The sequence below is a fragment of the Trichechus manatus genome, unplaced genomic scaffold (genome assembly GCF_000243295.1).
Source record: "Trichechus manatus latirostris isolate Lorelei unplaced genomic scaffold, TriManLat1.0 scaffold00030, whole genome shotgun sequence".
Classification (NCBI taxonomy): Eukaryota; Metazoa; Chordata; class Mammalia; order Sirenia; family Trichechidae; genus Trichechus; species Trichechus manatus.
Genome location: NW_004443966.1, coordinates 20,286,185 through 20,309,020, shown reverse-complemented (window position 1 = coordinate 20,309,020; position 22,836 = coordinate 20,286,185). Strand labels below are relative to the sequence as shown.

General features: G+C 48.8%; 2 protein-coding genes across 2 annotated transcripts; one reads left to right on the top strand and one right to left on the bottom strand.

Moving 5' to 3' along the window:
* The first annotated feature begins 8,226 nt into the window (after positions 1 to 8,226).
* FAM219B (family with sequence similarity 219 member B) lies at positions 8,227 to 11,708 on the top strand. The gene is made up of 5 exons (XM_004374755.2): positions 8,227 to 8,440; positions 8,650 to 8,737; positions 9,471 to 9,548; positions 9,991 to 10,039; positions 11,535 to 11,708. Exons 1-5 carry the CDS (start codon positions 8,227 to 8,229, stop codon positions 11,700 to 11,702), a joined length of 597 nt encoding a protein of 198 aa, XP_004374812.1. The 3' UTR covers positions 11,703 to 11,708.
* A 2,846-nt stretch (positions 11,709 to 14,554) lies between these two features.
* Positions 14,555 to 22,595, bottom strand: MPI (mannose phosphate isomerase). Its single transcript, XM_004374754.2, has 8 exons — positions 22,566 to 22,595; positions 21,750 to 21,877; positions 20,755 to 20,955; positions 19,850 to 19,991; positions 19,333 to 19,515; positions 17,334 to 17,507; positions 16,213 to 16,421; positions 14,555 to 15,893 (listed from the first exon to the last, which is right to left on the bottom strand). Exons 1-8 carry the CDS (start codon positions 22,579 to 22,581, stop codon positions 15,675 to 15,677), a joined length of 1,272 nt encoding a protein of 423 aa, XP_004374811.1. The 5' UTR covers positions 22,582 to 22,595; the 3' UTR covers positions 14,555 to 15,674.
* Between the last annotated feature and the right edge of the window lie 241 nt (positions 22,596 to 22,836).

The window sequence follows — 22,836 nt, the reverse complement described above, 5'->3', positions numbered from 1 at the left end:
TCCATCAGGGACTCTGTTGTGTTCCCTGTCATGGCGGTCATTGGTGGTAGCTGGGCACCATCTAGTTCTTCTGGTCTCAGGCTTATGGAATCTCTGGTTTATGTGGCCCTTTCTGTCTCGGGCTAGTATTCTTGTGTCTTTGATGTTCTTCATTCTTCTTTGTTCCAGGTGGGTGAGACCAATTGATGCATCTTAGATGGACACTTGCTAATTTTAAGACCCGGGACGCCACTCACAAAAGTGGGATGCAGAACATTTTTTAATAAACTTTATTATGCCAGTTGACCTAGATGTCACCCTATAACTTGGTTTCATGGGCTCTTAGCATAAAGGAGGAATACAAGATGAATAAAATGTTCTCTGTTCTCAAGGTCATAGAAAGGGTAAGGAGAGTATACAGGTTCACAGTTGTCTAAAAGGGCAAAATAAGTGCTGTGATGGTCTTTGTGTCACAAACGTTTATTGAACACCTGCTGTATACCAAGCATTGTACCGGTCACTGAAGTTAAAGCAGTGAACAATGGAGATACAGTTGGAGCCAGGAGAAACTAGAGGTAAGGATGCAAGTTAGGCAGTTTTATAGTATAAACCAGTTGCCATCAAGTTGATTTCAACTCAACGGTGATCCTGTGTGTGTCAGAGTAGAACTGTGCTCCATAGGGTTTTCGATGACTGTTTTTTTTAGAAGTAGATCGCCAGGTCTTTTTTTTGAGGTGCCTCTGGGTAGACTCAAATTTCCAACCTTTCTTTTAGGAGCCAAACGCATTAACCATTTGCACCACCCAAGGACTCGATGAGGATTTTGAATTAAAGTTGTAGCAGTAGAAATGAAAAGAGGAGATGAATTTTGAGAGTCACGTTATTGAGTTGTACTTGGTAGCTAATTAGATCTGTGGGAATGAAAACTCTGGGAAGACCCATTTTGCATATTTTAGTGATGGTGCCATTCATAGGCAAAAAGCAAGAAGAGGAGCTTGGGGCAGGGTGGAAGAAGTCTGCATTTGATTCTGCACTGTTAAATTTCAGGCATTAGTGGGCAGGGTAGGCCTAGATTTCTGAAAAGAGATTGAGACTAGAGAGAAGAATTTAAGGTTTGAAACAGCAAAGGCTGAGACTTCCAAGGAATGACATTTGAAGGCAGAAGTAGGCTGAAGGCTGAAATGTTGGGAGCAGGTACATTTAGAGGGCAAGAGGAGAGTTCAAGAAGGTCAGGTGGATGACAACTGAGGGGAGGCTTTCATTTTCATTCTTTCAGTTTATTGTTTTTTAACTTTTTATTATAGAAAATTTCAAACATTTACCAAAGTAGAGACAACAGGATTTATAAATCCCTATGTACCATCACTCCACTTTAACACTTAGTGATTCAAGGCCAATTTTTTTTTTTTTATCTATATTCCCATTCACCCCCACCCCAAATATTTTGAATCAAATCTCAGGTATCCTGTCATTTCATCTGTAAATAAATATTTTAGTATATCTCAAAGTATATCTTTCTTTTTTATTTTTAAAACCCAAAACCAAACCCATTGCTGTTGAGTTACTCCTCACTCATAGTGACTCTATAGGACAGAGTAGAACTGCCCCATAGGGTTTCCAAGGAGCGGCTGGTGGATTCAAACTGCCAACCTTTTGGTTAGCAGCCAAACCCTTAACCACTGCACTACTTATTTTTAGACACAATCATAATAAGGACTGTTTAACATTTTTGTTTTTAAAGGAAGCTTTGGTGGTGGCCTTTTTTCAGGAAAAACAGTGAAGGTTTTTTATTTGAAGGAAAAAAGGCCACCACCAAAGCTTCCTTTGTACAGAAAAGTATAAACCCATTGCTGTCGAGTTGATTCCGACTCAGCAACCCTGTAGGACAGAGTAGAACTGCCCCATAGGGTTTCCAAGGCTGTAATTTTTACAGAAGCAGACTGCCACATCTGCAGAGCGGCTGGTGAATTTGAACTGCCAACCTTTCGGTTAGCAGCTGAGCACTAAACCACTGTGCCAGCAATGATGTAAAAAACACCGAAAATTTCACTACTAGTATTTTGATGACCATCCTTGCAAACATTTCTCTATTAATACAATATAAATACACACATGTACATGTGTATGTACTTTGGCATGCTGTTTTACAAATTAGATTTTCTCCCCTTTGCTAGGTCAAGATTATTACTGTAGACAGCCTGTCTCCTGCTTTTCAATAGGGCATAATATTCCATTGTGTGGGTGTTTCCACTTGGGTGATGGCTGTTAAAATTTTGTTGTTAAGGCATAGCTTACATACAGTCAAGTGTCCGAATCTTAAAATGTACAGCTTCAGTTTTTACATGTGAAATCATGGTGGGAGGACTCTTAAAAACCGTTGTTGTGAGGATTAAATGAGATTACATGAAGTGGTTAGCAGTGGAATTGAGGAAAGTCAAGGCCAAATTGCAGGGGGTTAAGAAGTAAGTGGAGATAATGAGGGAGGAAGAGTCCTGAGGAATGATGAAGTCCCATGAGGATGACTTGAAGGGTGGTGATGCTTGAAGAAAGCATTGGCATTTTCTGACACGCTAGAGATGCAGTACGTAGCTGGACAGAACTGGTATCTGGAAAATGGTTGTTACTGTTTCCTTGGCATCTTAAATTCTGTTGAGATTTCTAAATTTTACTTTTTGCCTGAGTCAGTCATTGAGCTATTAGAAACAGATGGGTATTGTGACTAAGCTTTTTGTAAATGCTGACTTAAATCCCTCAAAGGTTGTTACAGCTATGCCTTACTATTTTGCTACTGCAAAAATAAGCACTGCCTTTTAAACGGCTCACATTTTTTAATCTCCTTTTTCTCTTAAGACAGGGGTCAGCAAACTATGCTCTGTGGGCCAGATTCAGCCTACCACCTCTTCTTGTACACCCCACAAGCTAAGAATGGTTTTTGTGTTTTTAACTGGTTAAAAAATTAATAAAAGGGTAACATCTTGTAACACATGAAAATATGAAATTCAAATTTCATTGTCCATAAATAAGGTTTTAGTGGAACTCAGCCATACTTACTCATTTACATAATTGTTTATGGCTGCTTTTGTGCTACATTGGCAGAGTTGAGTAGTTGAGATGAAGGCTGCATGGTCCATGAAGTAAAAAAATACTCTTTACAAAAAAAATGTTTGCCAACCCCTACTCTAAAATAATAGAAACCATTTTCAAAGCAAGCTGACCTCTAAATCTTAAGGCCTGTTAACAAGAGGCAAAGATGGCTAGATAAATTAAATCTACTGATAAATTTCTTATCTCCATCAAATGTCTGTGTCCCCCACCTATATATCCACTAGTCGAATCGGATAGACTCCTTTCTTGTGCTAAAGTAGGTACATCTTTAGCTTGATGGATCTTAATATCCAAAGTATCCTAAAGGAAGTAGATGGCAAATATTGTTCATAGTTTAAACAAGAGAATCTTTATACAGCTGAACTTGGGTAGGTGAGACTTCTACTCTAACAGAATAGGGTCTCTAGCTTTTTCTTTCCCTACTCTATTTTGCAAAATTTCAAACCAATTAGTGGTTTGCCACTTTTGTTTTATAAATAGTATATGTATATTTTTTTTGGCTCAACCCTTTGAAAATAAGTTACAGACATGATACTTCACCCTTAAATAATTCAGCAGACATCTCCTGAGAATTAGGACTTTCTCCTTATATAACCACAAGAAGTTTGGCATAAAATATATAGTATGTATTCATATTTCCTCAATTAAATAGTGATGGCCTTTATATTTTTTATCCAGAATGTAACCTGGGATTAAATTCTGCATTTGGTTGTTATATCTCATCAGTGTCCTTTAATCTATAACAGTCCTGCTTCCATCTTTTGTCTCATGATACTGACATTTTTCAAGAGTCCACAACAGTTGTGTCGTTGGATGCCCTATTATCTAAATCTACTTAATTGTTTCCTCATTACTGTTGTTGTTAGCTGCCATCAAGTCTTCCTCATGTCTACCCCATGTACAGTGGAACAAAACTTTGCCTAGTCCTGCGCCATCCCCATGATCAGTTGGGGATTGTACCATCGTGATCGATAGAGGTTTTATTGTCTGATTTTTAGGAAGTAGATCACCAGGCCTTTCTTCCTAGTCCATCTTAGTCTGGAAGCTCCACTGACAGATGGGTGGTGGCTGAACATGAGGTGCTTGGTTGGGAACTGAACCCCGTTCTCCCGCATGGAAGGTGAGCTCTGCCAATGAACCACCAATGTCGTCTCATTATTAGAATCTGGTTAAACGCTTTGGCAAGAATACTACATAGATGATGTGAGCTTCCACTTATATCCCCTCAAGAGGCATATAAATGTCAGTACTAGCTTTTTTTTTATTACATCTACCACCAGCTGATGAAAGGCAGTGTAATGTAGGAAAAAGGTGGAAAAATAGGGTTTGGATTCAGACCTTTGTTCAAATCCCACCTAATAGTTGCAGCTGTGATCGTGGATAAGTTATCTATCCTTTCTGTGCTGCAGTTTTCTTATCTGAAAATGGAAGCTACCTTGCAGGGTTATAATGGGAATGAAAGATTGGTAAGATTGTGTCTTACATTTATATTTATGGTTGTGCTTAGGAAAATGGTTTGGGCCTGGCCATTCTCTCCTGAGCCTCGCTAGCTGCCACTGCAGTTTTTCTTCACTGTTTAACAGGGAAGCTTGTCCTTAACAGCACAAGGAGTCCATCTTCACAAGTTGCCCAGTTTTGTTTCATTTACCAACATTGGGGAAGTTCAGTTGAACACAAAGACAAGTGAGATGCTTCTGTGCAGGGCCTGGCTCTCCACAGGTGTGTCCATGCCTTTTCCTTTGACTGGCTTACTCCCCAGCATTTTGATTCTAGAATTACCTGTTAGAGCAAGTACTATGCTCTAAAATTAGATTCTGCACATTTCTCTGAAAACATGGAGAATGTCATTTAAGATACACACTTGACTGGTATAAACGAGGACAGGCTTTTAAGGCAGACATGGACTCAGTGGTATAACTTTGTGGCCTTCGGCAAGTCAGTTAATCCCTGTGAGCCTCAGTTTCCTCATGTGTGACGACTGGGAAATAGTCTCTTCCCTAGAGGGAGGTGACATGAATTAATATGGGGACAAAAGTGCGGCTGGTGACCTGGGAGACTAGGAGGACCTGCTGATTCATGGGCTCCATCTGTCAATTATCTGTGCTCTACTAATAATGGAAGAAATTGAAGGTTGCTTGTGCAGGAATCTGAAACCTGGTGAGACAAGGACTTGTGAGGTAGGAAGAAAGCCTCTGAGGGAAGTGGCAGGAGACCAAAGTCATTATTGCCCCTCCCCATCCCTTTCCATGTCTAACCCCAGATACTTCCTGATGAAAGAATTTGGCTCCAGTGGACAGGAAAACCAGAATTCTCAACTGATGATGGACCAAGAACAGGTAGGGAATTGGGATTCCCAAGAGCTGGAGCCAAGAAAGGTAAAGGATGTGACTACCCAATGGGACAGGAGGGCTCAAAAGCTAGCGTGGGAGTCTTTGCTCCTAACAACCATTAGTCCCCACCACCACCAAGAACGTACCACCCCCACTTAAGAAACAAGACTGGGAATCGGGCTGGGAGGTACTTTGCTAGGGACAGATAACCTAATAAGCAAGGTGTATGCATGGGCTTAACTTGTGTCGCTTACAATCTGTAGTGCACAATTTCACCTGTTTTTTGCCACGTCAGAGAGTAGTACATAGACACAAGTCGTGTGTATCTTGCTTACTGGTTGATCTGCCCCTGTAATTGTCCTATTCATCATTAGGTCCACAGGGCTTAGTACAGGACCTGCCACACAACTGAAGTTGAATAAAGCTTTTAAAATGGAGGAGCTGAGGATCCCCAGACCCAGCAAGGGAACCAGCACAGTCACCCTGGGTTAAGGTCTGAGTAGCAGGAGTGAGGAAGAGGGGGTTTGTGCCCTGTGTGCTGTGGCAGTTCTTGCCCTAGGGCTTCATCCCCTTACAACCTATGTCTTGTTGTTTGGGGCCATGGGTGTAATTTATTTTTCATAGGTTCCTAGTGAACATAATAAGTGGAAAAGGGAACTATCCTACAGGATAGTTGAGTGATCACAATTTCCTCATTAATATAAAGTTTGGACTATATAGGTAATTTGAGATCACTTCCAGCCCCAAAGCTTTGTGATTTTAGTTTAAAAGTTAAAGGGGGATAGGGCATTCATTCAATAAATATTACTGTGACCTTGTGCTAGAAAGAAGGGATACAAAATGAATAGGTTAGGCTGCCCTTGGGTAGTGCAAGTCAAGTGAAGAGAATTTAGTGACATTAAATTCTTAGAATGCTGCGTAAGGTTTGTAATAATAGGGTACATTTCTTCAGCACATACTGTATGCCAGGCACCATTCTAAGCACTTTACAATTTAACCTCACAATAATTCCATTAAAAACCAGATGCTATCGAGTAGACTCCAACTCATGGTGACCGCATGTGTGTCAGAGTAGAGCTGTGCTGATTATCAGCCATTAGAGTATTCAGAAGTAGATCACCAGGACTTTCTTCTGAGGTACCCCTGGGTGGACTCAAACCTCCAAACTTTGAGTTAGCAGTGGAGCACATTAACTGGTCGCACCACCCAGGGACTCCCCATTTCTTAGCTAAGGAAACTGAGACAGAGAGAGGTTAACAAACTTGCCAGTAAGTAGCAGAGCAAAGATTTAAACCTAGACAATCTGGCTTTAATGTCCATGTTCTGTCACAGAATTGACAAAGTATTATTGATGAGACACCTGGGAGGGACATGTATGAAAGTGCTCAGACTCTATTGCTACAAGTTCCTGGCGATTTTGTGACATCAAGTGGGTTTTGATCACATTTTCTTTGGTCTTTGGTGAGGTCTCCATCAGTTTAACAGGTAGCATGGGCAGGTGGGGCTCTTTTAGAGTCCACTGGGACCTAGGTTCAAATTCTAGATTTACCATTTGACTGGTGAACATAACCAAGCCTGAACCTCATTTGTGTTAACAGGAACAACCATCTTCTTTATTGGGAGGTTATGAGGATTAAATATTAAGTTGAGCTACTTGAAACGGCTTGTTTCTGTAGGTCAAAAACGGTCTAATATTATGCACTGGCGGAATCTACCAAAATAGTAATGATTCCTTTCTTTGTGCTCCTGATTTTTCCAAAATTCCAACCATAAATTCTTTATCTTGCCTAAGACATAGTTCCATCCAAGGGTTTAGGTGGCTCTGGGAGCCCGGAAGTCCAAAAACTCAAGCCCTAAATTCTCCTGCCAAAGGCATATTTCCTCCCAACACTTTGTGTGGCCCTGAGGGCTCTGAGGTTGCACGCTGTTGACCTACCCTGTGGAGGCCAGTAAATGGGCCATGAGATTTGGCAGTTCCTACAAGAATCCAGGGATTTCCAGCTAGCCACTAGCACATCCCTTGGGGGCCAAAGAAGTCAAGTGTCTTGACACCGGCTCCGTGGCCTGCCGTACACAGACTCAGCGTCATTTCACCCACGGCCTATTTTGTCCTTGTTTGTCACTGTAGGGTAGTGGCATTAATTCCATTTTAAAATGTGAAAACTACGCTTAGGGAAGGTCAGGCCTCACACAAGGTCTCAAGCACCGTGTACTGTTGGAAAGAACGCGGGCTTTGGCGTTAGATTGGTCGACGCAGGCACTGCTTGTAGGTCTTTGAACCTCTAAGGCCTCTTTCCTTTTGCGAAGGGCGCTAACATCTCCCCTCTTTGTACGGCTGTTTTCAGTTCAACCCAGGTTCTCCCGGGTCTGGCCTAGGAGAGCTCCAGCTGTGGCGAGTGGACCCCGGCGGGACACTGCGAGGTGCGCGGGGGGTGAACGCGCACCAAGGCATTGAGTTCGCGACCAGACAGCTCACACCCCTGGCCCTGCATAAATATCAATATTTAATTTCGACTGTAGACAGAACTAGACTTCGACATCCCCAAGCTTAGACCAACTCAGACTCAGACCGTACTGTTCCCAAAAGGAGGACCGAAACTACGCAGCTCCGCAGAACAATTGGGACAACCCCACGGCACGGAGGGCCGAGAAGGACTAGGCGTAGACGGCCCGCGCCTGCGCGCCGCCATCTTGCTAAAGGAGAGTCCGCTTCTCGCCCGGGCAACGGCTCGTTAGCTCCGTGGCGGGGCTGCGCTATCCGGCGGGGCTGCGCTATCCGGCGGGGCGGGGCGGGGCGGGGCGGGGCCGGGCCATGGCGACTGTGGAGCCAACAGCGCGCGCGGTGCGGGCTTCTACCCAGACATCCCAGCCCGGTGGGGCCCCGGACCGCACAGCCGGGGATGCAGGGCCGCCTTTCGGGAGAAGCGGTGGCGAAGTACCGCGGCAGGGGGAGCGGACCTCAGCGGCTGTAGAGAAACGGGGGCCGTACGTGGTGACGCGTGCGCCCTCCATTCAGGCCAAGCTGCGTGAGTGCGGCTAGATGGGGAGCCTGGGCGGGCTGCTGCGTCCCAGGGGCGGGCTCTAGGAGCCCTGCTGGCTCTCGGCGCCGGAGGGAAGGGGTTAGGTGCAGCCCACTGCCGCCGCCGAAATCCTGTTTGGAGAGGGCAGCTTCCCGGCGCTCGGGAGACACAGCGGAGTGGGAAAACCCCTCTGACCGGGGCCCTTTGACTTCCAGAGAAGCACCGGGACCTGGCCAAGGCCGTTCTGCGGAGAAAAGGCATGCTGGGGGCCTCGCCGAGCCGCCCCGCCTCTTCAGGGAAAAGGTCTCAACAGGCGTCACCTCCTTTATGCCTGGCAGCTTTTACAGAAGGCCTTGACTAAGAGTGGGAGACAAAGTGTTTACGTTTAAGGCTGAGCTAGTGTTCCCCTGACGGCGGCCTGTCAGATTCACTGCCTTTAAAACGGGGAGAGGAACAAGCATCTTTTTTTTTTTTTTTAAGGATGTGGTATTAGGAAAGGGCTTTGGAATAAGGGGGTTCTGTCAGTGCATATAGAATCGTTCATGTGTCTGAGTTAGGGAGGAGCAATGCGGCCGAGGTCCCCGAGAGTGAGGATGGAGAGCCGGGTGGGAAGAGCCAGTGCTGTTTTTTTAACTCTTAAAACCCTGAGAGCTGGACAGGACCCTATCCAGTGCCTCCTGTAACAGGTAAGAGCTGAAACTCAGAGAGGTGAAGGGATTTGCCCAAGGACGTGCTGTTTTTCTGTCTTCTAGTTAAACAGAGGGCTTAGGGTTCCTGTGGGGGACTCCTCCCTGACTCCCGCAAAGGGAGGTGTGCTTTTCCCCAGGAGGTGGGGGGAGTGGCGTGAGTGCATATTCAGAGAAGCAGTAGCCAGATACAGGGAGCTGCAGGCAGTGGGGGCTGTGTGATGGGTAGAAGGCAAGTCAGGAGTAGTGCGGTCAGTTCTTTCCATAAGGAAGTCTGTTTAAGGCTGTCCCTGTGAAATGCTAGTGATTCCTGTTCTATGCTTGGTCCCTCCTTTTGTACCTCCCCTCAGGTCAGTGAAGTTTAACAAGGGCTATACCGCTCTTAGCCAGAGTCCAGATGAAAACCTGGTGTCCCTCGACTCTGAAAGGTGAGTGCTTCCTTGGAAATGCCCCTTGAGGAGTGACTTGGATGGAACTGCAGATCGCTTGGTGCCTTCTCTTGTTCACTGTCTCCTCGATGGCCCTTCATGCATGTCCCAGGCCTGTCGTCTTCTGACCACTTGCCCTTCCTAGGGTGGCTTGGTTAGAGAACTCGTGGGTGATGCTGCTGCTCTTGGATTTGGAGTGCCAGCATTGCCTGGGGAAGTCATCCTGCCCTGTTATGTGTGCAATGTCAGTGAGAGTGACCCTGCCCCTGCCAGAGCCAAATGAGGGAGCTCTTAGTACTCATTCAGATCTGGGCTTGAGTTCTGTGGTGTGTGGTCTTTGCTCCACAAATCTTCCAGACCCCCTTGCATGCTCTCCACCTTGCCTTTTGTAGCTGTTCTCCACCATCACCCCCCTGAACTGACTGTCTTCCTCTTCTCCTAGTGATGGGGAGCTGGAATCCAGATACTCCTCCGGGTATTCCTCTGCAGAGGCAAGTCCAAAGCACCTTTCTGTGTGGGGCCAGGCTGCAGACAGCGTCACCGCTACTGCCAAATGCTTGTCTGGTGCCTGCCATATGCACAGCAGTGTACTAGACTTCCAGTTTGTTCTCTGATCTTCCATTCTGCCCTCTTCCCCCAGCAGAAGTGTTGTGTCTGAGAAGGGCTGTTCAAAGTCCAGGAGACCATAGACCCCAGAGCTGGAAATGACCTCAAAAGTTTTCTAGTCCAGGCCACCACTTAGAAAAGGAATCCTCTTGATAAATCCCAGCTAAGTGTTTACTAGTCTCTGCTTGCTTGGATGCTGCTTATAATTGGGTACTCACTACTTCCAGGCAGCCTCCTGCCCACCCCTCAACATACACACATAGTTCCTTTGGATACCTCTTAGAAAAGTCTCTCTTACTGATTTGAAATATCTCTTTGGCCTGGTCCCATTGGTCCTAGGCCTGTTCTCCAGTGTAACACAGTAATTCTAGTCTCCCTTCTTTTGACTGTCTTTTTTCTAAGATCAGTATTCCTGTCCCTTCCCCACCTACCTTCCACCAAGCTTACATTCTTACAGGCCAAACAACTTGTTCTTCAGTTGTTCCATCTATGGGACTCAGACTGAAATACTTCTGGGCTGGCCTTGTGGACATGTGTCCAGAGTGACTATTCTGATTGTCCTAGACAGGAACACAGGGATATAAAGTTCTGGCATGTGCAGCTTACTGCCTCTGACAGAGGTGAAGTGCTGAGGACGTGACTGTACACTACTGGTATTTCTTCTTTACTCTCCTGAAAACCCTTGGCTACCTTCTAAGCTTCTGCCAAAGAGAATAGGGGCAGTTTGTAAATTGTGTCCTCCTTGAATGTCGAAGTGTCTAAGATTGTTAAAACTAAAGAAAGAAAATTAGCTGAGAAGCAGAGGAAGTCCTACACTGTTTCCAGCCTTATTTTCGATCTACTCAGTGGAACTGGTGAAGCCAGGCCGACAGGTTCCACTTTGCAGGGACCCAGCCCTGCTGACATCAAAGGATAATATGTCTAACCGGCAGTGCAAAGCTCCTCCCCGCAGTGCTCCACTGTAACCCATATTCCTCTACTACTCTAGCCTATTGTTCTGGTGCCATTGTCCCCATAGTCTACAGCCTTTATCAGGATCAGTCTGGGTTACCAGTGGGCATTGAGTTTCAAACATAATCTGGAATCTGATCTTTACGTCAGATGTCTCAGGGTTCTTTAGTGAGAGCAGCTCCCCTTGGGGTCAGTAATAATGCAGGCCGGACAGTACTGGCTGAGGCTCCTGGGTGCCCCTTACTGCTGGGTGAGGCACAGCTAGGGAAGTGGCACTTCCTCCTGTAGTCCAGGGATGTCTGGGGTTGGCCTGGGGCGGGGTGGGAGCATAGACAGGAAGCCCTGGTATGGGAATATAGGCCTGCCTTTTGGGCAGCAGTTATTTCTGCTTTGCAGCCTTACAGTTCCCTCCCCTCCTTCTGCCTTTAGCAGGTGAACCAGGAGGTGAGCCGGCAGCTGCTCCAGGACGGGTATCACCTGGATGAGATTCCAGATGATGAGGACTTGGACCTTATTCCCCCCAAGCCTATGGCCTCCTCAGCTTGCTCCTGCTGCTGGTCCTGTCTTGGGGGCTCTTTCTCCTGCACCCTCCAGTAGACAACCTCAGGCAGATGCCAAAGATGGGCTGTAAGGCCTGCAGACCCCTGGTGACCCTTCATAACTCAGACTACAGTGGGAACTGCTGTCAGCCCCACACTCACTGGGGGCACTGAGACCCCTGGGAAGGTCAGTGACCGGCAGGTGGGCCTTACTCGGTGCTTCTTGGGCCAGAAGCCCCTATCTGGGCCATGCAGTCATAGGTGGAATTCTGTAGTTTTCACTCTGCTGTTGGAGCAGTTTGGAGAAACCACTTTAATAAGAGCAAAAAATAGAGGAATTTTGGTTCTTACGGTGGGTGACAAAGTGTCTAAGAAAAACACTTGCAGACATCTTGACTGGCATTTGTCACCGTACTCTAAACCAAAAACACCAAACCTGTTGCCATCGAGTCAATTCTGACTCATAGCAACCGACAGGGCGGAGTAGAGCTGCCCCATAGGGTTTCCAAGGAGCAGCTGGTGGGTTCGAACTGCTGACCTTCCAGTTCACAGCCGAGCATTTTAACCACCGCGCCACCAGAGCTCCTGCAGGGAGTATAGCAGGATCATGGCTTCCAGAATGCCTGGACCTGGTGCCTCCCCTAAGTGGTCTGTCTGGGTAGGTTTAGTTAGTGGTCAGCCCTTCCTTAAAAACGGCTCTACCACATACATATTTAACTGTACTCCTTGGTTGCCATTCTTCACCTTGGTCTTGGCTAGTTTCTCCACCATCTTTGAACTAAGGGTTGGGTGAGGAAACTAGGGCTGGCCCCAGAAGCTTGAAATTTTTGTGGTTACCAGCAGACGGAGCAGTTCTGGTGCCTTGTTTATATAGCTTTTTAAACTGAGAAATAGCAATGGGTATAAGAGGTACACTGGTACAGCTGTGTGGGCTTTCGCCTAGACTGAGGCTCACAGATGGGATGAGGAGGGAACTAAGCCAGCTCACAAGGCCAGTGCAGAGCGCCTCCCCTCACCCCAGCATGGCCCACCCCTATTGTCGTCAGCTGTGCAGATTCCTCAGACCACAGCATGGGTCTAGCTCAGGACTGGGTTCACAACAAACCTCCAGGTGCAGCAGAACCTTTCAGCCCCCAGCCTGCACACAGCAGAGACAAGCATAGTTGGCCCCTGGTCCCCACTAGACAGCATCCCTTGCTGTACTGGGCCTCTAGAATTTTTCAGTGGTTCCTTTTTTGCCTCACCCAGGACTGTGGTTTGAACGGGAAGGACAGGGTCCCCACACCAAGAGGTATGACAATCAGGATTGGGCCCCACCTGGGAATGTGTGGCTTCATTCATGTTCTGTGACTCCTTAGAGGCAAGAGGGATGGCACTGACTTTCCTTACTCCATCAGGAGGTGAGTGGAAGACTGAGAAAGTCAAATAAAAAGATGAGGCCTTGTCATTGCTGGACCACTATCCCCATGAGACTAATCCCATCAGTGCTTGACTGGCATCTATCTCTGTACTTTTCTCATATTGTGAAAGGTGGAAGGGGATACATGGTATCCAAGGGGCTACAGCTGACCTTTATGCTACCAGCTAGCAGCTCCACAGCAGTAGAGAGAGAGAACAGAGACAGGTCAGGTTGAGGTCTGGGAACAGGGAAGGCAGCTAGATGGTTATTCTGTTCTGAAATGGGACTCTGCCTAGGTACCCAACCTTCTAAGCACTTTGTGCAAATGCCTGCAGGGAGGGAGAACATTCCATTCTGACCCCTTTGCCCATCCACAGAGACTGTGTCCAGGCCGTTCTGGCTTCTGCAGAGGTGGAGAAGTGCACATGAGGATAGGGCTCAGGTACAGGACAGTGTGCTGGGGGGAAGGGGAACCCAGTGGGGGCCAGAAGGTGATTGTGCAAGCCAGGTGGGAGCCACGTTTCTGTGGGGGAGCTGGCTAGGACTCAGTAGCCTGGGCATTTGGCAGCTGCTGGGGGTAAGGGTGACAGCAGGACCCAAAGACCAAGGCCCTCTGGGCACTGTTGTAATCAACACTGATGTTTGGCTGCAGCTGTCCCTGGTGATGATGTCCCAGAGCTGGTTGACCCTATGTGGGAGGCATTTCCTGTGTGGAAAAAGCTGCAGGGGCCTGAAGCAGAAGACAGTGTACAGTAAGGCAAGGTGAAATGGTTAGCTCTTTGGGGCCCTATTGCCACAGGTCAGAGTACCAACAAAGGCACTAAGGTGCCCAGAGCCAAACTGCCTTAATTCAGGGTCCTGGGTATTCTGGAGATGACAGTCCCCTGGGGGGAGAGGGGTGTATCTGGGCTTCACAGATGGGAGTGGCACTGTTAAAGCCTTTACACAGTACTCTACAGAACTCTATGGCTTACCCTTCTACAGCTCTGTAAGTTTATAAGAATAAATGCCACCATGCTGGATAAGCTGTGTGTATCTGTGCTGCAATATAATTTTTAAGAAAGGCCTGCACCCTAGTCATTGTTTCTGAATCCTGAGGTGAATACAGCCCCCGCTGTGATCATTCCTCCTGGAGACCACCACACCCACGCTTTCTGCTGCCGTTCTCCACGGACATCTGTTTAGGCCTGCTTCACGGGAGACCGTGGGCAGAATAGGCCCTTGCAGATCGCGTTTCTCCTTAGCATGTGCTCCTTCTAGCAGACCCTTTCTTTCCAGATCTCCACCTTTTTTTTTTAGCTGAAGAAAGTTTGGAGGCCAAACAAACAAGAACAGATTGGCCAGAACTTTTTGAAGGTGGTTTCCTGGTACTTCACTGAAGGAGGGCCCAGAAAGATTCTTTTGTTCAAGTCAAACCCCTCACTCCACAGGAAGGAGCCAATGGCCTTGTCTCTTTCTAGTCTGGAAAGACAAGATTACAGGTCAGAAACCTCAGCAACACAGCTGTGCAGCCTCTTGGCAGAGGTGCGTCCAATTCCTAAAAAGTGGGTACAGAGATTAGACCCCTTCTAGGCACCTCTTGCCAGCTCAGAAAAGATTGGGTTGCCCTCATGATGCAAACTGATCATCCTGTCCCCAAATCCCTGTAATCTACAATGATCGAATGTGTTCTAGAGAAAGAGTTGACAAACTTTTTTTTAGTAAAGGGCCAGATAGTCAAGTTTCAGCTTTACAAGCCATTCCGTCTCTGGCACAACTATTCAACTTTGCCTTTGTTGCTGGAAAGGAGCCAGGCAGTATGTAAATCAGTGGGTGAGGCCAAGTTTGGTCAGCTGGCCTCAGTATGCAGACCCTGCTCTAGGACCAACTGAAACACAGGAGAATCATCCACTGATGGCTACTGTCTTGTTTGCAGACCTGGAAGGCCCAAGGCCTGCCTGCAAGCTCTCCATCTGAGACTGAAGCTGGCCTCCTCCCCTCCCACTCCTTCCTAATAAAAGGACTCCAGAGTCTAACTTGTCCACCCTCTGGGAACTTTCTGAAACAGGAAGAAAGCAAAAATGAAACATGCAGGGAGGGCTTTCAGCTCACTTCAGGGACAGGAACATCCGAGGCCAAGTACTCTTCACCCCACAGCCTCAACACAAGAGATCTTTAATTGCTTTGACACTGTAAGAGGGTGAGGATGAGCAACATTAGTACACAGGCCTGCCTGCCTTCTCTGCAGCTGAGGAAGTGGCAGTGCCACAGCCAGAACCCTGCTTGCAAATAGTAATGAGCTAGCCTCTTGCTCCGGGTGATGCTAACATTGGTCATAGATTTCACGAAGTAGCCTAATGCTGTAGGCTGGAGCAGAGCTGCTGCCTCCTGAGCTGAGGCAAGCCTGGCTCTGGTGTGAGGAGTGGTGAGAATACAAGGGGGAGTGCTGGTCCTTAGTCTTCCTCCCAAAGGATGGTCTCGCCTGGGGGTGCTCAGAGTCACTACCTTCTAGCTTATTCCTCTGTGTGACTGTTCTCTTCCCCAGACCTTCCAGGGTATACCTGAAGAGTCCACAGCAGGGAAGGGGGTTTAGGCTGGGCCTGAGGAGGTGAGGCTGGCCTGCATTTAGGGCAACTGCAGAGGCTATGGCCTCTACAGCAGACAGCAGGCTCGGAATAGCAGCAGGTCATTAGGCACAGTGAGCTTCAGCGAGACACTCTCGTTGGCCCCAATGAAGAGCACCCCACCACGCTGCAGGGGGATGGGTGCCTGGGCTGTGGTCGTGCTGGCTGTGACTGTCCCCTGCACCATCAGGAGGATGCTGGCAGAGTCCAATGACAAGACCTTGTATTCAGTGACAGAGCCAGGGACCTGGGCAGGAAGAAACAACAGGATGGTGCAGCACAGACTGCTCCCATGAGCTCACAGGGGCCCAGGTCAACCCAAGGACACTGAGCAGGAGAGCTCTGCCACCTTCTCCCCACTGCTCAGGCTCTTGTCAGCATGGAGGCCTGTGCCTGTTCTCTGATACAGAAGAGTGGGCAGGCCCTGGGGCCACCTCCTAGAACTAGAACTTGACAAAAAGGAAACCTAGCCCCAGGCTGCTGCCAGCCCAGATACACTCCACATTGTGACCCTCTGCAGGGTTCTTTGGTTCACACAAAGGCCACGTACCGTGCTACCCACTCACCTCAATCTTCATAACAGTGAAGTCCGGCACAGGGGGATCATAGATGGAGAGGTAAGGGTCTTCCTGACTCTGTTTTGGGGGAAAGAGCCGGTCCTTGCTGGGACTGGGGGTGTAGTTGAGCATATCACACAGAGTTGGCACGTCGATGAACTTGGGTGTCAGGCCAGCACGCACCGTGTTGTCTGAGCATGCCATGCACTCCACACAGTCTGGGGACAAACAGTTGGCATGGGCTAAGCTGATGAAGTATGCCTTAGAGCTTGGCTCTCAGGGGCTGGGACTTTTAACCTGGACTCCATGAAGCCCCAAAGAGTTAGGTAAAAATGCTATGTGAATTTGCATCCTTTCTGGGAAAAGAGGCCAAGAAAGATATCAGATACCAAAAATAGGTAACAGGTTACCCACTAGTCAGGGGGGTCATGTTAGCCGTTGGAGCAGCCTCAACCTTCCTGACTCTTTCATTCTCCCACTTCTACCACAGAATCCTGTGCATGAGTACATAAGTAGCCAAGTGTCAAAATGTGACACTCTTCTATGGCAACATGCATATTGTAATACAAAAATCTCTGGGTAGATGAGAGACATGCAAAGGCAATGTGATGCCAGGAAAGATCACCAGCCTTCAATCCAGTACAGCCTGGATTCAAATTGTGGTTCCTACACTTATTAGGAGCCTTGGTGGCGCAGCGGTTAAAGCACTCTGCTGCTAACCGAAAGGTCAGTGGTTCAAACCCACCAGCTACTCTGCAGGAGGAAGATGTGGCAGTCTGCTTCCGTAAAGATTATAGCCTTGGAAACCCTGTGGGGCAGTTCTGCTCTGTCCTGTAGCGTCTCTATGAGTTGGAATTGACTCGATGGTAATGGGTATGTACCTTTATTAGAGGGCTTAACATCAAAGTTATCATGACCTCACCGGGTTGGTGGAGGATTCAAGCAGTGTCCAACACCAGGCTGGCATTCAGTAGCATCCTGCTGGCCACTTCCCTGCTGACCCCAAGAACCCTAGGAAGTCAGAGCTGGCCAGGCCCTTAGAAAATGTCTCCTCAACCACCCTTTTGTACACATGGGGAGACAAAGACTGAAGGGGATATAGTGGGGCTCAGTGCTGAAATGTGGCTCACCTCCTTTCAGGTAGGCATGGGGCATGTTGGCCTCCAGAAACATGGCCTCCCCTGGCTTCAGGATAAGCAGGTTCAGGAAGTAGATGGCAAAGCAACCAATATCCCCTGGGTACTGCTGGTGCAGCTCCATCAGGAGCTCTCCACAGATGTCCTCCATGTTGTTTCCAGCAGCCACTAAGGTCACAACAAAGCACCCACAGGCCACTCAGGAACAGTCAGTGGTATTCACAGTCCTGCCTTGCCTGGGAGCCCTGAGGAAGAGTCCCCGCCTGCACAGATCCAGAGGCTATGGTGGGCCTGTCCTAGCCACACCCCCAGCCCTATGAGGTCTAGCTTTCCTTGATATTCCAGCCCACAGAGATGCCATTCTCCACCCCCCCACATCTTGACTGTTTATGTGCCAAGACTATACTAAGCACCAAGAGGGCCAGAGTGTGGTTCTTTGAGGACAGGGTTTCTCAACCTTGACACTACTGACATTTTGGTCTGGATAATTCTTTATTGTTGGGGGCTGTCCTCGACATTGAAGGATGTTTAACAGCATCCCTGGCCTCTACTCACAAAATACCAGTAGCAGTTGTGACAACCAAAAATGTCTCCAGACAATTGCTAAATGTTCCCTGGGGCCAAACTCACCCCTCTGGTTGAGAACCACTGCCCTAGGAACTTAAAATCTAGTTAGAGAGAGAACTGTCCCGGTTAGCCCAAGACTTCCCTGGTTTTACGACTAAAAGTCCCATGTCTTAGGAAATCCCTCGGTCCCAGCAAACTGGAATGTTTGACCACCCTCGGTAGCACGAAGCAGAACGTGCCAAGGGCCAAAATGTGTCCTGGAGACTGACCAGGGGAGGATGGGCTCTGCCTGGACTAGAGTAGAGAGGAGAGACTTCTTGGAGGGGGTAGGAGTGAGCTGGGTCTTCTTGAATATACAGAGAAGCGGGGAGGGTATTTGTAAGTAAAAGCAGTATGTAAGGGGTGCACTGAAGAAACCAGCTGATCTGGGCTGGAGGGTTGGTCTGAGTCTTTATACAGAGACTTACTGAATGCCACTCTGCTAAGCACTGGAGACACATAAAGACTGAGGACACAGGTCACTGGCGTGGAGAAAACCCCAGCTTAACAAGTGTACACATGGTGACACAGACTCATAGGTACTAAGAGCTATACCTGACATATGAACAGGGGGTTACAGGAGCTCGGGGCAGGAATAACAGTTCTGCCGTGAGTACAATAAGCCCTAAGGGAGAGGCATGCAAGCAGAGAAAACTCGAAAATAAACATATAGGGCAAGTTTGGATAAAATAAACAGTTCCTTGTGACTCAGAGGTAGTGGGGGAAACATGCAGAGACAGAATCAGAAAAGACCTCTGGGGCCATCTGGAGAAGGGGCAGGGGCTGCCAGGCTAAGGAGCTGAGACCCATCATCTGGGCCACATCATCTCAAAGCTGAGAGTTCTGCCTTATGTTTCTTACTGCCTGTGTTGACTCCCCAACCCAAAGGTGACATGACCACACCCATCATAGTCATTTGTTAAACTCTCCTTAGTTAGCACAAGGCTGGGCACATGTAGGTATTCAAGGAAAGATCTAATAATGGAGAACTCTGGGCATCAGGCCTTTGGAGGAGGAGGGATCTCCCTTGTTCTCTTCGTGCTTTATAGCCCCAAAACACAAGTCTATCTATGTGGTATAGCCACAGGGCTGAGGAAAATCTCAGAATCCCTGAGTAGAAGCATCCTAAGAGTCTTCTAGGCCAGTCTGCCTCCAGCCATCTAGAGAAGATGACCAGTTAGGAGATGGCATTCAACCTAGTGCCCTGCTCCACAAAGATTGGGAAAGAAATGCTAAGTCGTCAACAGGCCATCTACACTGGGCCCAATTTAATGTTCCACATGGACAAAGGGGTTGAGAACACTGTCCCCACAGCTTAGTGTCTATGCCAGGGAGCCCAGGATGGGGTTTTTACACCCCTCTTCCCCAGGCCTACAACCATGCCCACCTTGCTGGGAGATCCGCTTCACCAACAAGTTGAGCTGCTCCGCTACCACCTTCTTCTCGCTCTTCATCAGGTGGGAGAAACAGTTCCGCAGAGCAGAGGCCACAGCCCGGGAGTTGTGGCTCATGCTCTGCTTTAGCTGTGTCGCTGCATTATCTCCAATCAGAAACTGGAACTCGGGCACCTCTGTAAGAAGGCCAGGCCCAAGGTCATACCAGGAATGGCAAGATGGAACTGGCAGAAGTGGGTAGTTGGAGGAGGCCTCCCCATCCTAACCCACGCGTGTCCCTAGCCCAAGGAACCAGGCACTGCTAATGAAACTTTGCAGTAGAAACAGACTGCTCACCACTGGCCCTAGGTGACCACACCCGAGCCTGTCCCACTGGCTCCAAGAATTGCTCCCTGAGGTGAACCACTGCTCAGTTCCTATGACATTCAGCCTCTGTTCTCTGCTATCATTCCCACTCGCCACATACATGAGACCCAATAAGCATGTCCTCAGCATTTTGCCCAACCTTACTGTTCAGAAAGGTCACAATCTCTTCAACTGGCCGGAAACCACACAAGCCCTGGAAAGAGGTGAGGGCAATGGCCATCTCTGGCTTGTGGTTGGCATCGGGGTAGTGCTCTGGGGCCTGGAGGTGCAGCTTTTCTGCCAGCTCCTGTGGGGTGGCCAGGGGAAGAGGAGGATGACCAGGGTGCAGCATCACCTAGCAGGGACATGAGTCCTACCCAGCCCCTGCTCACCACCCTTCCCAGTCACCAGATGGCAGTGGCTTCCTGGCCCTGGCAATGAGCCTAGGCTTGGTCAAGGCATAATGCGGAAATTTGGGATTAAGCCAAATTTCCAGGGCAGGGAGAGCTGGGGCAGACTTTAAGAGGCCTGACCTGCGAATCAGGAAACCCAGACACCAGGCTAAGCTCTGACATGAGCTGTGCAACTCTGGGAAAATCTCTCCTCTCTGAGTCTTTTCCCATCTAAAAATTAGGGGTTTGGACAGATAATTGCTTAGGTGGTAACTCAGCTTTTGTACCGAAAGCTCCACAGGGATAGGGCTGAGGCAACAGCTAGGGTAAGTGCACTGCCCTGGTAGGTGACTCTCTCAGAGAGCCAGATGGGAAGATGGCAGGTATGTATGAACATATCTGGGCTGAGTGAGGAGAGCCCAGAATAAGCTACCTAGGAATGGGCTTGGAGAAGCTCCCCAGGTACAGACTGGTCAGCTGTCGACTTAGACCCAGCTGCCCAGCATATGTCACCTAGCACCTAGCGTTGCAGAGCTAAATTGGGAGTTGTCAGGTCTGGATTTAGCTTTGGGCTACAGCCTGGCATGGATGGGATAAAAGCAGGAGTGAAAGTCATAGGAAGGCCTTGACATAAGCCCTTCTCTACCCTGACCTCTCTACCCTGTCCCAATCCTTTACCTTGTTAGGGTGTGCCTGAATGGACAGGGCCGTTTTAACTGAGAGCACTTTGAAGAGGAAGGGCAGCTGGCCATTAAAACTGTCCTTGACCTTTGACCCCAAGGAGTCCCGGTTCTCAGCAATCCACTGGCCTAGGGTCTTCTGTGAGATGTGGTTGTCAAGGATCTTGGCGTCCCCCCGGGGGTGGGTCCCCATCCACAGCTGGAAAGACAGAAAACTTGGGAGGAAGGCAAAAGAACCTGGCACCACCAGGCTGCCTGCCCAATCCCAGTTACCCCATGCTCTCTCCAGGGCATCTGAGACCTAAGACAGGCCTCCAGGAATGGGTGTTTTTATGCTCATGCCATCACCAACTTACAGAAGGCAGCAGACCCCAGAACACCAGGAGTCAGGAGACCCAGGCTTTAGTCCAGGCTCTGCCCGTAACCAGCTGTAGAGCCTTGGACTAGTTATTCCCCTTCTCTGGGCCTCAGTTTCCTCCTCTGTCCCATGAGGAGAATGACACCTGCACTGCCGAGGTCACTGAAGAGCTGTGACTCTCACATAACTGTGAGGGGTTAACATTCGTTTATTCTCGTCTCAGAAGCAGAGGCTAAAGCTTTCTTTCCCATGCTTTGGCTTTTTCTCTACTAAATGGGCAAAAGACATACATATTTTAGATTAATAAAAACGCAAAAATTAGTCAAAGTAAACATTTTAATTGGCAAAGAGTGCGCCCCTAGGCTCAATTAAAATTCAGTAAGTGCTAAGAGTTCTGAGAGTTCTTGGGGGAAGAAGGATACTGGGAATCCCCGCCCACTATATCAAAATCTCTCTTCTTTTGCTGCCACCATCTGGGTCCATCAAACTGCACTGATTTGAAGAGCTAAGAGGGGCCCCTCCACTTTGTTGCCCCTCCCAGCAGATCCACGTGGCTTGCCTCAGGCTCTTTGAAAGGAAGGGTCCTTTGGTCCCTCCTGAGGGTGCGGTGGGCTGAAATACAGTCCAAGTCTCACCTCTGCATATGGCTTGTCCTCTGAGATCTGGGCCAGTGGGTCACTGCTAGCCAGGAGTAGGGCCACTTCGCTGTTGGACCCCAGCTTCCCCCAGGCATACTGCTGCACCACACAGGAAAGTGGGAACACTGGGGACAGACAGAGGGTCAGTTTCAACTCCACTCCTCAGGCCTGACCCTAGTGTACTGAAGATGAGCTGAGGGTTTTGACTGGGGACCAAACCAAAACCACTGCCATTAAGTTGATTCGGACTCATAGCAACTCTGCACGACAGAGTAGAACTGCCCCCATAGGGTTTCCAAGGCTGTAAATCTTTACAGAAGCAGACTGCCACATCTTTCTCCCGCGGAGCGGCTAGTGGGTTTGACCGCTGACCTTGAGGTTAGCAACCGAGGGCTTAACCCCTGGACCACCAGGGCTCCTCTGACTGGGGACAGAGTCAAATAACAGGCCTGTAAGGTGGTAAGTTAAGGCCTTCTCTGCAGGCCACGAGATTCCCGTCTGTAAAACGGGCAGTAAGAATCTTCTGCTGACTTGAGGCAGGCAGCTGCCGTGAGGTGACGGGGAGAAAATGTGAAGTACCCATCCCATGGCACCCCGTCTCGAAGTGACCCACGCGCAGGCGGGAGAGAGCGGAGCCCCCTCCCCTCGAGGCTGTACTAACTGCTCCATCCCCGTCGCGAGTGCTCCCACCCCTGCCTGGCACCTATTTATCTTTCAGCAGAGCCCCACGGACTGGGCTCGACCTGGCAGATTAGGCCGGGAAGAGTCCACAGCCCACGACCCACCCCCACGCCTCGCCGGCACACAACTCACCTCGCTGAGCGGCCATCCTCCCAGCACCAGACCTGGTTTTCCACACGTATGCTCTTCCCGGCAGCACCCGCCCCCACCCCCGTGCGCCCAGAGCTTCACGGGAAATGTAGTTCTTCGAAAGCCGCCTCGGAGGCCCGAGTGCCCAGCGCAGCCACCTGAGACACGTGACAAGACACTCTCTAAAAGGATTTCTTCTCCCACCCTCTGCCTGTCAGGAGGAGCCTCCATCAGCCCAGGGGCTTCCAGCCCACAGTCTTAAGTCAGTTTTCAT

Coding starts and splice junctions, on each gene's coding strand:
- MPI (XM_004374754.2), bottom strand. Junction 19,992..20,754: donor TTCAGGCACACCCTAACAAG/GTAAAGGATTGG, acceptor GCCACCCCACAG/GAGCTGGCAGAAAAGCTGCA. Junction 16,422..17,333: donor CCATGCCTACCTGAAAGGAG/GTGAGCCACATT, acceptor GTTTGTCCCCAG/ACTGTGTGGAGTGCATGGCA.
- FAM219B (XM_004374755.2), top strand. CDS start 8,227: ATGGCGACTGTGGAGCCAACAGCGCGCGCGGTGCGGGCTTCTACCCAG. Junction 8,441..8,649: donor CTCCATTCAGGCCAAGCTGC/GTGAGTGCGGCT, acceptor TTTGACTTCCAG/AGAAGCACCGGGACCTGGCC. Junction 10,040..11,534: donor CCGGGTATTCCTCTGCAGAG/GCAAGTCCAAAG, acceptor TTCTGCCTTTAG/CAGGTGAACCAGGAGGTGAG.